The sequence below is a fragment of the Centruroides sculpturatus genome, unplaced genomic scaffold, assembly GCF_000671375.1.
Source record: "Centruroides sculpturatus isolate CEXI.00-Female unplaced genomic scaffold, Cexi_2.0 scaffold628, whole genome shotgun sequence".
NCBI classification, from domain to species: Eukaryota; Metazoa; Arthropoda; class Arachnida; order Scorpiones; family Buthidae; genus Centruroides; species Centruroides sculpturatus.
Genome location: NW_019385010.1, coordinates 23,139 through 35,260, shown reverse-complemented (window position 1 = coordinate 35,260; position 12,122 = coordinate 23,139). Strand labels below are relative to the sequence as shown.

Sequence of the window (12,122 nt, the reverse complement as noted above, 5' to 3'; positions counted from 1 at the left end):
AAGGTCGTAGGCTTCCACCGGCTAAACCGGGTGAGGTTGGTGCTCTGTAAAGCGCATGCGCAAATCTGGCTTTTTGGAATCTGACAATACAGAGATTCCACTCTGCCACTAACATTCGAATATACAATAACAATCTTATTTTTTTTTTTTCACGTGTAGTATAGAAATTTGTAATAAGATACATAATGCGGTTATAATAAAATATTGTGCGATTATTTTCATATAATTAAAATTAATATGAATTTATTTTTTAGAAAATAGAGTACAAGGGAAGCGGCGCTTCCACCGCTTGTAATGACGGCACGCCACTGTTGTTATGTGTATCTGTTAGGCCAATGACTGAAAATGCTCATTGAATAAAACAGTCGACCCCAAAGCGTTCTGACTTTTCAGATCAAGCCCCAGCGCGAATTTTGTGTATTTGCAATTTGAAAAAGCGTTTGCCATATTCAATAAAACACAAGTGAAATTCTTGTTTAAATTTTTTTTAATGATGAACCGAAAGGCATTCTGGCAACGTGAAAATGCACAACGCAATATCATACAAAACAAATGACAAAGTTTTAAGCAGATATTTTTAGTAAATACTTTGTACAATTTTTTTCTAAAGAACTGTTATCTGATCATTGTTTATTATTAGAAAACTAGATTACTCATGANTTTCAATTCCATATTCCTTTATTTCGTGAAATTTAAATTTAAAGTTAAGCATTTCTTGTAATTTCAAAAGAAGGTCTATAAGTAATCCTTCGTATTTAGAATGTATAGGATCTCCTTCTTCATAATAAGAGTTTTTCATTATAAAGGGCTCATCCTAGAAAGAAATTCTGCATTTAAATAAACTAATAATTAAATATTTTGTTACTTGTTATGCAGGGGCGTGCCGTGACATTTGATGATAGGAAAGCTGTGTTTCTGTAAAAAGCCGACATCCAGGAGCAATCAGTCAATTGCGCGTCAGAGATGGTCTAGGGTCCATTCGTATCGTTTATTCGATAAGCCAGTAAAACCCGTAGACTTCTCTAAATGCATTTTTAATATTACAATTACATTCCGAATCGCTAGCCACGATATAAGGGCTACAATTAAAAATAAAATAATAAAAACTTACTCGGTGAAATAAAATATGTGGTGGATGTACCGGTACATACAAAATATTCTTCAATTATATGAATATACTTTTAAAGAAAATTATAATTAAATATAGCTTTGTAAAGAAACATACATAAAAATATAAAATATTCTTTACTTTTTAAATCTTAAAACAATGCACTTAGTCAAATAGCTCCCTACGAGTGGCTAATGGATGGAATCGAAGACGGTTGCAGAGCGTGCATACACGCGGACTGCCAAATCCCCAGGGTGCCGATACCGGTCAATGTCAAATACCTCTTTTGTCGCATCACTAGTATATCTCAAAGGACGCGACAGGGCTGTTGTAGATTTTAAACGTTTCTCACCATAGCTGTAAAAATCTAAATATGTTAAACTTAATAGTCATTTGTTTTCTAACTAATTCGTTTTAGGACCAGGTGTCCTCCACGGAAATTTCCAAAATTTACAACTTTTCGGTCACTCTCGTTGAACTGGAAAAATTTCTGTCTTTATTACATTTAATACAGTATTTCGAAGAAATCAATCCCCACTGTACTCGGCTATAGATTGGTTCGGTTAAGCTTTTGTTTAAGTAATATTCCGGCTCTTTCATCAGGGTTTTGTTTATGTCCCCAATTCCCTAATCGCTTAATTATTTAACTACTTCTTAAGTAGAAATAAGTCGAAACCAGTTACTTTGTACTCGAATATTTGTAGTCTCGGGAAAAAGTGGAAAGACAAATTTTTATGACAAACGGATACATAAATCGTAAATTTAAGGAAAATAAATTCTAGAGCTTTTTCTGTACTTCGTGCATCTCTCTCATTCATTAAATTTAGTTGTAAATGACGCTGTCAAAGTAACGGTTAATTTTTTAACATTGTACAAGAATTGTACACGTTTTTTCTACATCCCCTTAAAGATGGGATATATGAAATCGTAATATCATCGGTTTAACATTGAAATCCGCGAGTAATATAAAATCGGAGAGCGGAATAACAATATCAAATATTTTAATGGATTTTTTTAACTCCCGTCAACTATACAGAACTATCGTAAAAACATACCAGTAAATTCTTATCGGTTGGGTTAAGTTATAAATCTACTCGTTATTCACGTAATCGGCCAAATATGTAGCGTGCGGGTGGCTAACAGCCCAGAACCGGTCCCAGATAGAATTGGAAGCGTTATATGCGTAGCATCCACCCGAGGTCGTAGGCTTCCACCGGCTAAACCGGGTGAGGTTGGTGCTCTGTAAAGCGCATGCGCAAATCTGGCTTTTTGGAATCTGACAATACAGAGATTCCACTCTGCCACTAACATTCGAATATACAATAACAATCTTATTTTTTTTTTTTCACGTGTAGTATAGAAATTTGTAATAAGATACATAATGCGGTTATAATAAAATATTGTGCGATTATTTTCATATAATTAAAATTAATATGAATTTATTTTTTAGAAAATAGAGTACAAGGGAAGCGGCGCTTCCACCGCTTGTAATGACGGCACGCCACTGTTGTTATGTGTATCTGTTAGGCCAATGACTGAAAATGCTCATTGAATAAAACAGTCGACCCCAAAGCGTTCTGACTTTTCAGATCAAGCCCCAGCGCGAATTTTGTGTATTTGCAATTTGAAAAAGCGTTTGCCATATTCAATAAAACACAAGTGAAATTCTTGTTTAAATTTTTTTTAATGTGAACCGAAAGGCATTCTGGCAACGTGAAAATGCACAACGCAATATCATACAAAACAAATGACAAAGTTTTAAGCAGATATTTTTAGTAAATACTTTGTACAATTTTTTTCTAAAGAACTGTTATCTGATCATTGTTTATTATTAGAAAACTAGATTACTCATGAGTTAAAATTCCTGTCAGAAAACATTATGTGATTAAAAGAACCATGGTATAATAAATATAACTATTTTCTTTTAAAATTCACAGTGAAGAGGACAGTTTGCTGTTAATTGTCTTGTTTATGAATCCTCAATACCTATGCACAATACCTTAAAATCACAGATATGTAAAAACAGTTTTATAGATTTAAGTCGAATCAGAAATTTATTTGTAAGTTGTTATGTCACTTGAATAGAAATTTGTTTTCAATAATGGCATTTTTACAAAAAGACGAACTCCAAACAAATTTTTATATTAAATAGTAAAAAGCAATGATAAATAGAAGTTTTATTTTAAAAATTTAAGGCTTAATTAAAAATGATTAATTAGGGTAACTTTTTATTTTCGTTATAGCTTCTCAATATAGATTAAAAGTTGATTTGATTCTAAATAATGAAAAAAATTTTACTTTTTTTGCAAAGATATTTTTAATTCATCGCATCGTTGCTGCATTCATAAGCATCAAATACGAGTTGTGTCATTTTCACGTTACAGATCTCCTATTGATTGATTATTAAACAATTTCAATACGAGTTTCGCTTTGTTGTCTTATACATAGTAGAATGTGCCAAAAGGCTTGTGTGCATTTTTGAAAGTTTCACGACACGAAATTCACGTTGTTACTGGATATGAGGAGAAAGAACGTGTTCTGAACGATTGTTTTGCTCAATAAGCATTCTCGATCTTTCAGCCTAGCATATTTATTATGAAATAAGATAATATAATTATGATGTTAATGAAAATCTTATTAATCTTACTATAATTATTCCAATATTAAGTGTTTTTCCGTGAAGACTGCCATGAGATTCATCAGGAGGTTTTATGGCTTGCCCAGGAAATATGATTTCTGAATTAATTGTCAAGTGTTTTTCGTTTTCTAACCATTTTCCTACCTAAATATATCAGTTAAAATATTAGTTATCATTTTAGAATATTAAATGAACTTGAAAATTAGAAATTGCTTACTTTAACGAAACCTCTCGTTTGAAGATTTTCGATGTCAAAACTGGTGAGATGATGGTAACCAAATTTCGTGAACTTTATAGGCCCTAAACTTCCATTAACGTTGTTCAAATTGAGAATACTTTTCAACAAATTTCTACCCCATTTTCACTCATTGACAGAATCTGCGCAACTTCCTTTTTGGAAAGTAGGAAGTTCGAAAGATACTTTCTCTTCGTAAAGAATTTTGTGAAGTCCGTTGGCAATTGCTAACACTGCATCATACACACGAGTGATAGCTTGCTGCAAAGTGATTTTCATTAATTCATAAATATGAACATTTACGTAGTAAAATAATTTCAATGATTAATTGAGGCGGAGCGGCAGCGAAGCTTTTTCTATGTGGCTTACAGAATTGTGTTCGTTCTCAAAATCTGATTTCGATTAAATTTTGTTTTTTCCGTTAATTTTGATGAGATATTCAAAACTGTAGTAAAAAATTGTATCCAAGACTTCGTTTTCGAGATATAAGATCATAGCACGAAAACGACTAAGCAATATCGCATAAATCGCGTGAATTTATCGCGCGATGTTTTACGGTTGCTAACATTCCTATGAGCATATAAAATTGTCGGTACCATTTTCTACTAATTACAAGGAGGAATTCAAAAATGCAATGTGAATCCGTTTAAATGTAAAAAATAGAAATCCATGACTTCTATTTTTCGTTTTCAATATAAAGCAGTATTAAAGTAACAGTATCTGTCCTCTCTGATGCGATTGAGTGCACATAATGGAATTTAGGCCTAGCGTCAAAAATAAAAACAGCATTTTGTGCGCCTAGGTTCGAAAAACGAACAAAACACAACAACGAAGCAAACATCATCCATTGCTTTGTTCTTGGATCTTTTGTGGTGGCAAGAGTAAAGTTCACCTGTCCGCTCTGTCATGTAAAGGGATCTCATCTTCTATACAGGGATCGCTTCCGTCTTTCCGGCTCCACCTCAATTCTATCCCCATACAACAAAGTCGCGCGATGTCTTAATTTACCTGATTTTCTATATGATTTCCCAAATTATTCTTTTTTAATTGATTCACTAATTTTAAATACAGAACAGTATCGGGAACTACAAACGCCGTTCCTATTAATCCGACTAAAGATGATGACACATATCCGTCATCGTCCGATAAGTATTTAAGACTCTGCCAACAAAGAATAATTGTTAATTAGGAGAGTTATTTGATTAAAGTATAATATATNTAACTTCATTTTCGAGATATAAGGTCATAGCACAAACACCACTAAGCGATATCGCACGAATCGCGTCACTTTGTAGTGCAATGTTTGATGGTCGCTTGCCTGCATTCTGTGAGCACATAGAATTGTCGGTACCATTTTTCACTAATTGCAACGATGAATCTAAAAATGCAATGTGGGTTTATTTAATTAAATGTAAAAAAAATAGGAGCCAATGACTTCGTTTTGGATATACAACAGTATTAAAGTGAGAATGTCCATGATCTCAGATTCGACTGAGCGCATCTAACGAAATTTAGACCTAGTGTAAAAAACAAAAACATCTGTTTGTATGCCTAACGGAAAATAGGTGCGAAAAACGAACAAAACACAAAAACAAATGGTAATTGATTTCTTCTTGTATCGCCTCAGCGTGTAGGCAAGTGAAAGAATCGTGTCTATAATGCAAGAATAGCCTGTTTTGTGGGATCGAATCCGGACGGGTCGAGGAATCCCCAGGAATTTTTCGGTTGGGTGATCCGTTCGGATATGTTGGGCCCCGTCCCTTACCATTCGGTCGCCCCATTGTGGGCCTGGCCGAACCCATAATGGGCCTACTATAAGAGCCCTCTTAGTACTCACAGGGCGAAAGAGTTTAAAAAAACCTATTTTTTGGCGGCAAGTGCAAAGTTCACTTGTCCGTACCGTCAAGTAAAAGGATCTCATCTATGCAGGGATTGCTTTTCTCTCTCTAGCTCCGCTTCAATTCTATTTCCATACAACAAAGTCGCGCGATATAGTAGTTTACCTGATTTTCTATATGATTTTCCAAATTATTCGCTTTTAATTGATTCATTAATTTTAAATACAAAATGGTATCAGGAACTACAAATGCTGTTCCTATTAATCCGACTAAAGAAGATGGTATATATCCGTCATCGTCCGATAAGTATTTAAGACTCTGCAAACAAAGAATAATTGCTAATTAGGAGAGATATTTTATTAAACTTTAATGTAATAATATAGAATAATATGTGACTTAAAGTCTTTCTGCACTGTTATGTAGGTTACAGAATTAAAAGATTTAGACTTACGAACGATGTAATGCTATCCATGACGAGCCAGGTCCATCCAGAACGAAACATGTTCATGCGTTCAGCTTGCTTTATAACAGTTTTACTTATCGTTATATCACAATAAAGAATTATTATTCTCACGTCCTTTTCCTTATTAGAATAAAAGTGTTATCAGAACTCGTGGTAAATTTTGATAAAAATTTTAATTTACACTGTGTTTTGAAATGAATGTAATCAATTATATTAGATTAATCCAGTGTTTTTTAAGTTTTTCTAATAGTGGCGCCCTCAACTTTGTAATTTATTTCTTGCGACACCATACTGATTTAGAGACAGAGAATTCTTTCGCTTTTCATTATTTTAGTAATAAAAGTAAGTGTTATGGCGCTGCTCAGCACTACATTTCGCGGCTCCCGGGTGAAAATCACTGAATTATTTCATAATTCCATTTCTATAATAATAATTGTATATCTGATATTGAAGCTATAAAATTTATAAATACTAGATTTAATTATCTTACCTTAATGGCGTCTAATTGTGGTGTTATATCGAGAGATTTTGAGTCAGAGAAAGAAGGAAATCTCTGAATAGAAAGCAGTGTAATTTCGTATTTCGTAGCTAGCCTTTGAAGTTCCGTTGTGGCATGAATAGCTTAATAAATAAATTTAAGCAATTCATTTATTACCTAAAGAATTCTAAATATTTTAATGATTAATTTTAACAATTGCTGTAAAAATTAGATTGATTAATAAATACATTAAATGAATGCAGATTTATAATTTTAGTTACTAATTCAAAAATTAGAAGACAGAAATTATTATAAGATGGAACGGAGAATAAATTGATAAAATTATACAAACATTTGCCTTAAATTTTACATGATTAATTATTCAAATAGTTGTTTATACTGATCTGATTTTATTTTATTTTTTCAGATATAAAAGTTCAAATTTTTAATGAAATTGAGACGTGACAAGTTATTTTTATAGAACATCAATCGTATAAATTCATATTATTTCACATTTTCTATTTTTTTTACATATATTCTGATTAGTCTATGATTATCAATAATTTAAATTACCAAAAAATTACATTATGATTTAGCAATAGTTAGACTATTATTCAAATAAAATAGTTTAATAGAAAATTATAATTCAAAATTTATTTACATTTATAATTGAGATATTTAGATTTCTTAATACTTCACGAATAGTTATATGAGTATATATTGTTTAGGAAGTTATCGATTTCGAAAAATATTGACAAAATAGAGCGAATATATTATTACTAGCAGGTGGGCCCGGCGTTGCTGGGCAAAAGTAACGATAACTAAGATAAAGATTATTACGTTACAGTCAACCTTACCCGTTTTCACAGAATGCAAGAATTGAGTCCCCTTGTTTCCAGACTAATTAGAGAACTTTTAGATGGTTCTAAAAATATGTTCGATTTCCCGCAAAAACGTAAGAACTGCATCTGCGCCTGTAAATCTTGCACGTCGCTTTCTCTTAACAATACCATTGTTACGTAACACTTCCATTGTTACTTAAAACTTCTATTGTTACTTAAAACTTGCATTGTTACTTAACACTTCCATTGTTACCTAACACCGCCATTGTTACTTAACACTTCCATTGTTACTTAGCACTTCCATTGTTACCTAACACCGCCATTGTTACTTAACACTTCCATTGTTGATGGAAGTGTTAAGACTTAATCCTGTCTTTCTCCCCCCGGGGGGAATTTCGAAAAATCCTTTCTTAGTGTGCGTTTTCGTGACGTACCCTATCTGTGTACCAAATTTCAGCTTCCAACTCCTAACCGTTTGGGCTCTGCGCTTATTTTTATTATTATCAACTCGTCTCGATTATATATATATAGATAAAGAAAAACTATGGTCTCTCTCTTAAAGTCTAACTTTGCAGTTATTTTAGTGATTGTTATCACTACAGAAGTATAGTAGAGTCTCGATCATCCGACTCAATTGGAAACTGGGGTTGGTCGGATAATTGAAAAGTCGGATAACCGAAAAGTATGAAAAAATCCATTATTAATGTAGTATATTATTATATCCCATTAGTATATTATCCAATCAGTATATTAGTATATCGCTATTAACCTACTTCGCGTTAAATTTTCATCGATGTTAAGCCTAACAAAAATTTTTTAAAATAATAATCGTCGATATTGTATCGTTAAAAATTAGAAAATTAAGCCTCGTTTAAATACTGGCTTCCATTCATGGTCGAATGAGTGTTGCCAGCTAAAACACGTAAAAATAATATTAAAGTAGCCAAGACATAGTCAAATATTGTAGCGCCACATCACTAGCGGACATTTGAAATTTGCCAACTAGGACGGTCGGTTAACCGAGGTGTCGGATAATCTGGGGTCGGATAATCGATGCTCTACTGTAATCAATAACTTCACACTGGTTAATCAATATCTCTTTAGATATGAGTGATGAATTTTTACTCTGAGTTCGTGTAACGCTAATATTCAGTAAGAAGTTTAAATAAATATAACCAAAAACTTAAACTGCAAAAAATTTTGTATAAATTGAAATAAAGTAAATATATATAACTTAACTGTATATAATATACAGTATATATATATATATATATAAATGAGACAATGAACGCACATATGGACAGCTATTAACAGCAAAAACGCAATTCTAATCAATATACATAACAGAGTTGCTAGAACACGGAGAATTCTTTTCGGATGATGTTTTTTTTTGTTTTTTTGGTCCGTTGTTCATTAATCGGGTGCTAATTTCAAATTTTCTTTTATGTAAACATAATGTCACTCATTTATAAATATTGTGAGGATCAGAATCCAGACTTTCAGTATATTTATATCATTGCATCATAATATCACATCGTATCTATACTTTCGTTAAATAACTGTCAACATTTACACCTGGGAGCTAAACATGTGTTAAGTTCTCAGGCCTAATAACGACGCTTTCTCATCACCTTTCGACCTAATATCTCGATTTCAACAGTACAACATTAGAACAAATCAACAAAGTGACTCAGTCATCGCCCTTCACTCTTGGATTAAAGTCATCGAAATTTTCCGTGTGTCAGTGACAATTTCTGTGCTCAATCAGTACCCTGTCGGATTTTTCCCTTTACTTTTCATTGTGCCTAGAAGAACTTTCGTGATCCAGACCAAGCCAGCGATCAAAACCCTTACCCTCAAGATCTCAATCTCAATCCCAAGTTGAGAATCTCAATCCAGATATCATAAAAGGTATTTATCGCCACGCGCAACTTCTGTAAACTCTCTCTCTCTCTCGGAAATCGGAAACACGTAATATCAAATAGGCTATATCTAATATCCATTAAATCGTAAAAATGTATCTAAAAGCTAGCATAATTTAAAATGTAAATGTATGGCCTATCGTTACCCATTAAACATTTGTTAACTTAATACGTCTTTGAGTAAGTCACTTCCGGCGCGTTGTCTCTCCCTCCATCCCGAATCTGATCGCTCAGTTACGTGACCTAGTTTACGCGGTTTCCGTGTCCGCCAAGACGCGGTGGTGTCATCCTGGGCATCGAAGATGTGCCGACCCTTCGGTCACAATATAAATTCGAAATTCATTGATTGTGTCCAGTGGCATTTATGTTGTTTTTATTAGTATTTGAATATCTTATGTGTGATTTATATTTTTACGTAAAACTCTTCATTATTAACTATCTTCAGTGTATATTTTTAATATGTTTTTTTCCCGAGATTATCCAGGAACAGGAATTTATTTCAGATATAAAATATTTGTTTTGCAGATGGAGAAATAAATTTTTATTTTTATATTTAACTAAATTTTTATTTCTACCAAATAAAATATACAAAGACACATTTATTTAGCTAGATAATGCTTTTCGTTTGTAATGATCAACAACGAATTCATCAATGTTTTTGATATTTTTGCAGAATTAATTATTTAACACGCATTTTGTCTTTATCAGATGAATATCAAAACATTGCAATTGTGACCAGAGGGTCGGCACCTCTTTTATGCCGCGTCAGTCTGGCACCATCTTGTCTCGTTTGACACGGAAGCCGTGATGGCGAATTGTTTTGTTATTAAAAATAATTTACGCCAGCGGCCTCAGTGATCTGATACTGAATGGAGGACTTTGAGACAGCGAAACGGAAGTAATCACTCAGACTCTAGGTTTAACAATTAACGAATACATTTACTAGCCAGAAATATATTACATAATACATATATCGTAATATATCGGATTAGCTTACCTATCTAACGGGAGTGGTCATGCGAGAGAGAGAACTTACAATTGATTGCGAGTTGATAAATACCTGGGGTTGATGGTGTCTGAAACGTAATGCTCCTTGACTAGAGTCTCGTTGTGTCTAGGATGACTAGGGCATTGAGGTTGTCTCGTTCAGGAAGTTTTGGATCAGGATTGTTCAGGAAAATTTGTCTTCAAAGGCATAGTTGACCAAAATATTTAATTCAGTAGAATCGGGCACTGACGTGAGAAATTAGCGATGACTTTTACTCCTGGAGGAACAGGTGAAGACTAGCTCAGACCGCTAGTAGTTATATTAAAAAGAGAAGAAATCGGGTCAGCAGGTCAGAAAGTCTCGAGAAAGCGTCATTACGCTAAGAAATAAAAGGAAGATATACTCACAGGTATGAAAGTTGACAGATATTTAACAAAGTTGATGTTATGATGTTAAGTTGTTTACTTTAATGTCCTGATTCTCACATTACCCTGGCCTTTTCAAAATGGTGCTTTGTTCTGAGTAGGCAAATTCGATTTTAAATTAGTGTGGTAGTTATAAAATGACATGGGAATCGATAGCCAATTAGGCGTACTCTGTCTCTCTTACGGATAACATAGAAAATATGTATTATTACCTTAAAGTTATTAAACAAAATTTGTCGCCTACAAAATTGCTTATGTCAGGCTATGGACAGGTCCGAACCCTCACTAAAATTCGCGTTAAAATAATTGTTTTAGTGAAAAAAAATAATGTAGTTAGAAATAGATTTTTATTTTATGAAAACGCGACGCTAACTTTTAAACAATAGAAGAATGTAAGTCCATCGACCATCTCCGGTTGGAGATCGAATTAAACTTCGATTTTGATCTGTCCCGCGCCCCCGAAAGGTTTCGAATTGTCATCAGGTGACGAGGAGAGGACCAATCAAAAAGGGGAATCTGAGAGAAAACGGATAAAACCCCGGAAATTCGAGGACGCGACGGCTTTTTCTCCCGAAAGTTTCGAGTGACAGATCTATTGTAGTGTGTGTGTCTCGCGCCCATCTTTGTCTCCATCTCCCGATCTCCGATTGACATCTTTCCATCAACGGAAGTCGACCGCATCGTCCCGGAATCGTCGAGACGTGATGGAATTGTTCATTCGCGAACAAGGGACACTCCTTCAAAATGGGACTATCTTGAAAGGAGAGGAAGACCCGGAGGCCGCAGCCAAAGTAGAACTATCAAGATTGCGGAAATCTTGTAAGCTTCTTTCGTGTTTAATAAACAGGTTGTGTTGTTTGTAAACGAGGCATCTATCTCTGATTCAACTGCTTCCACATGTCGTTGATTGTTACCGCTCGGCAATCCATACGGCAAGGGAGACGATGACGATATATATCACATATTATCGTTGGTCAAGTTTTTTTTATTTCCCCCTCGGCCCCCACATTTATATAGCTCTCTCTCTCTCTCTCTCTCTCTCTCTATTTTTGCGGTGGTCAAAATTATTTTTCTGCGGGTTCAATACCCTTTGTTATCTAGTGGCTGTTGTGCTCCCCAATTACTTTGAGCATTGTCGCGATAATCTCTAATATGACGTAGTTTTGTCTGAGTTTATTTGTATAA

The 12,122-nt window shown here is 33.8% G+C and overlaps 2 protein-coding genes across 2 annotated transcripts in view; both read right to left on the bottom strand.

Annotated features, from left to right (window-relative positions):
- Positions 1-4,105, bottom strand: part of LOC111633341 (glutamate receptor 2-like) — a 12,106-nt gene extending 8,001 nt beyond the window's left edge. Inside the window, exons 1-3 of the mRNA XM_023377895.1 lie at positions 4,101-4,105; positions 3,964-4,051; positions 3,756-3,890 (exon numbers count right to left, since the gene is read on the bottom strand). Coding sequence (XP_023233663.1) covers positions 3,756-3,890; positions 3,964-4,051; positions 4,101-4,105 — 228 coding nt within the window. The remainder of the gene's footprint in view (positions 1-3,755; positions 3,891-3,963; positions 4,052-4,100) is intronic.
- On the bottom strand, positions 3,681-6,399 carry LOC111633352. The gene is made up of 4 exons (XM_023377907.1): positions 6,271-6,399; positions 5,985-6,137; positions 3,964-4,242; positions 3,681-3,890 (listed from the first exon to the last, which is right to left on the bottom strand). Exons 1-3 carry the CDS (start codon positions 6,325-6,327, stop codon positions 4,108-4,110), a joined length of 345 nt encoding a protein of 114 aa, XP_023233675.1. The 5' UTR covers positions 6,328-6,399; the 3' UTR covers positions 3,681-3,890; positions 3,964-4,107.
- Positions 6,400-12,122: the final 5,723 nt, after the last annotated feature.

Coding starts and splice junctions, on each gene's coding strand:
- LOC111633352 (XM_023377907.1), bottom strand. CDS start 6,327: ATGAACATGTTTCGTTCTGGATGGACCTGGCTCGTCATGGATAGCATT. Junction 6,138..6,270: donor TGGATAGCATTACATCGTTC/GTAAGTCTAAAT, acceptor CTTTGTTTGCAG/AGTCTTAAATACTTATCGGA. Junction 4,243..5,984: donor AAAATCATATAGAAAATCAG/GTAAACTACTAT, acceptor ATCACTTTGCAG/CAAGCTATCACTCGTGTGTA.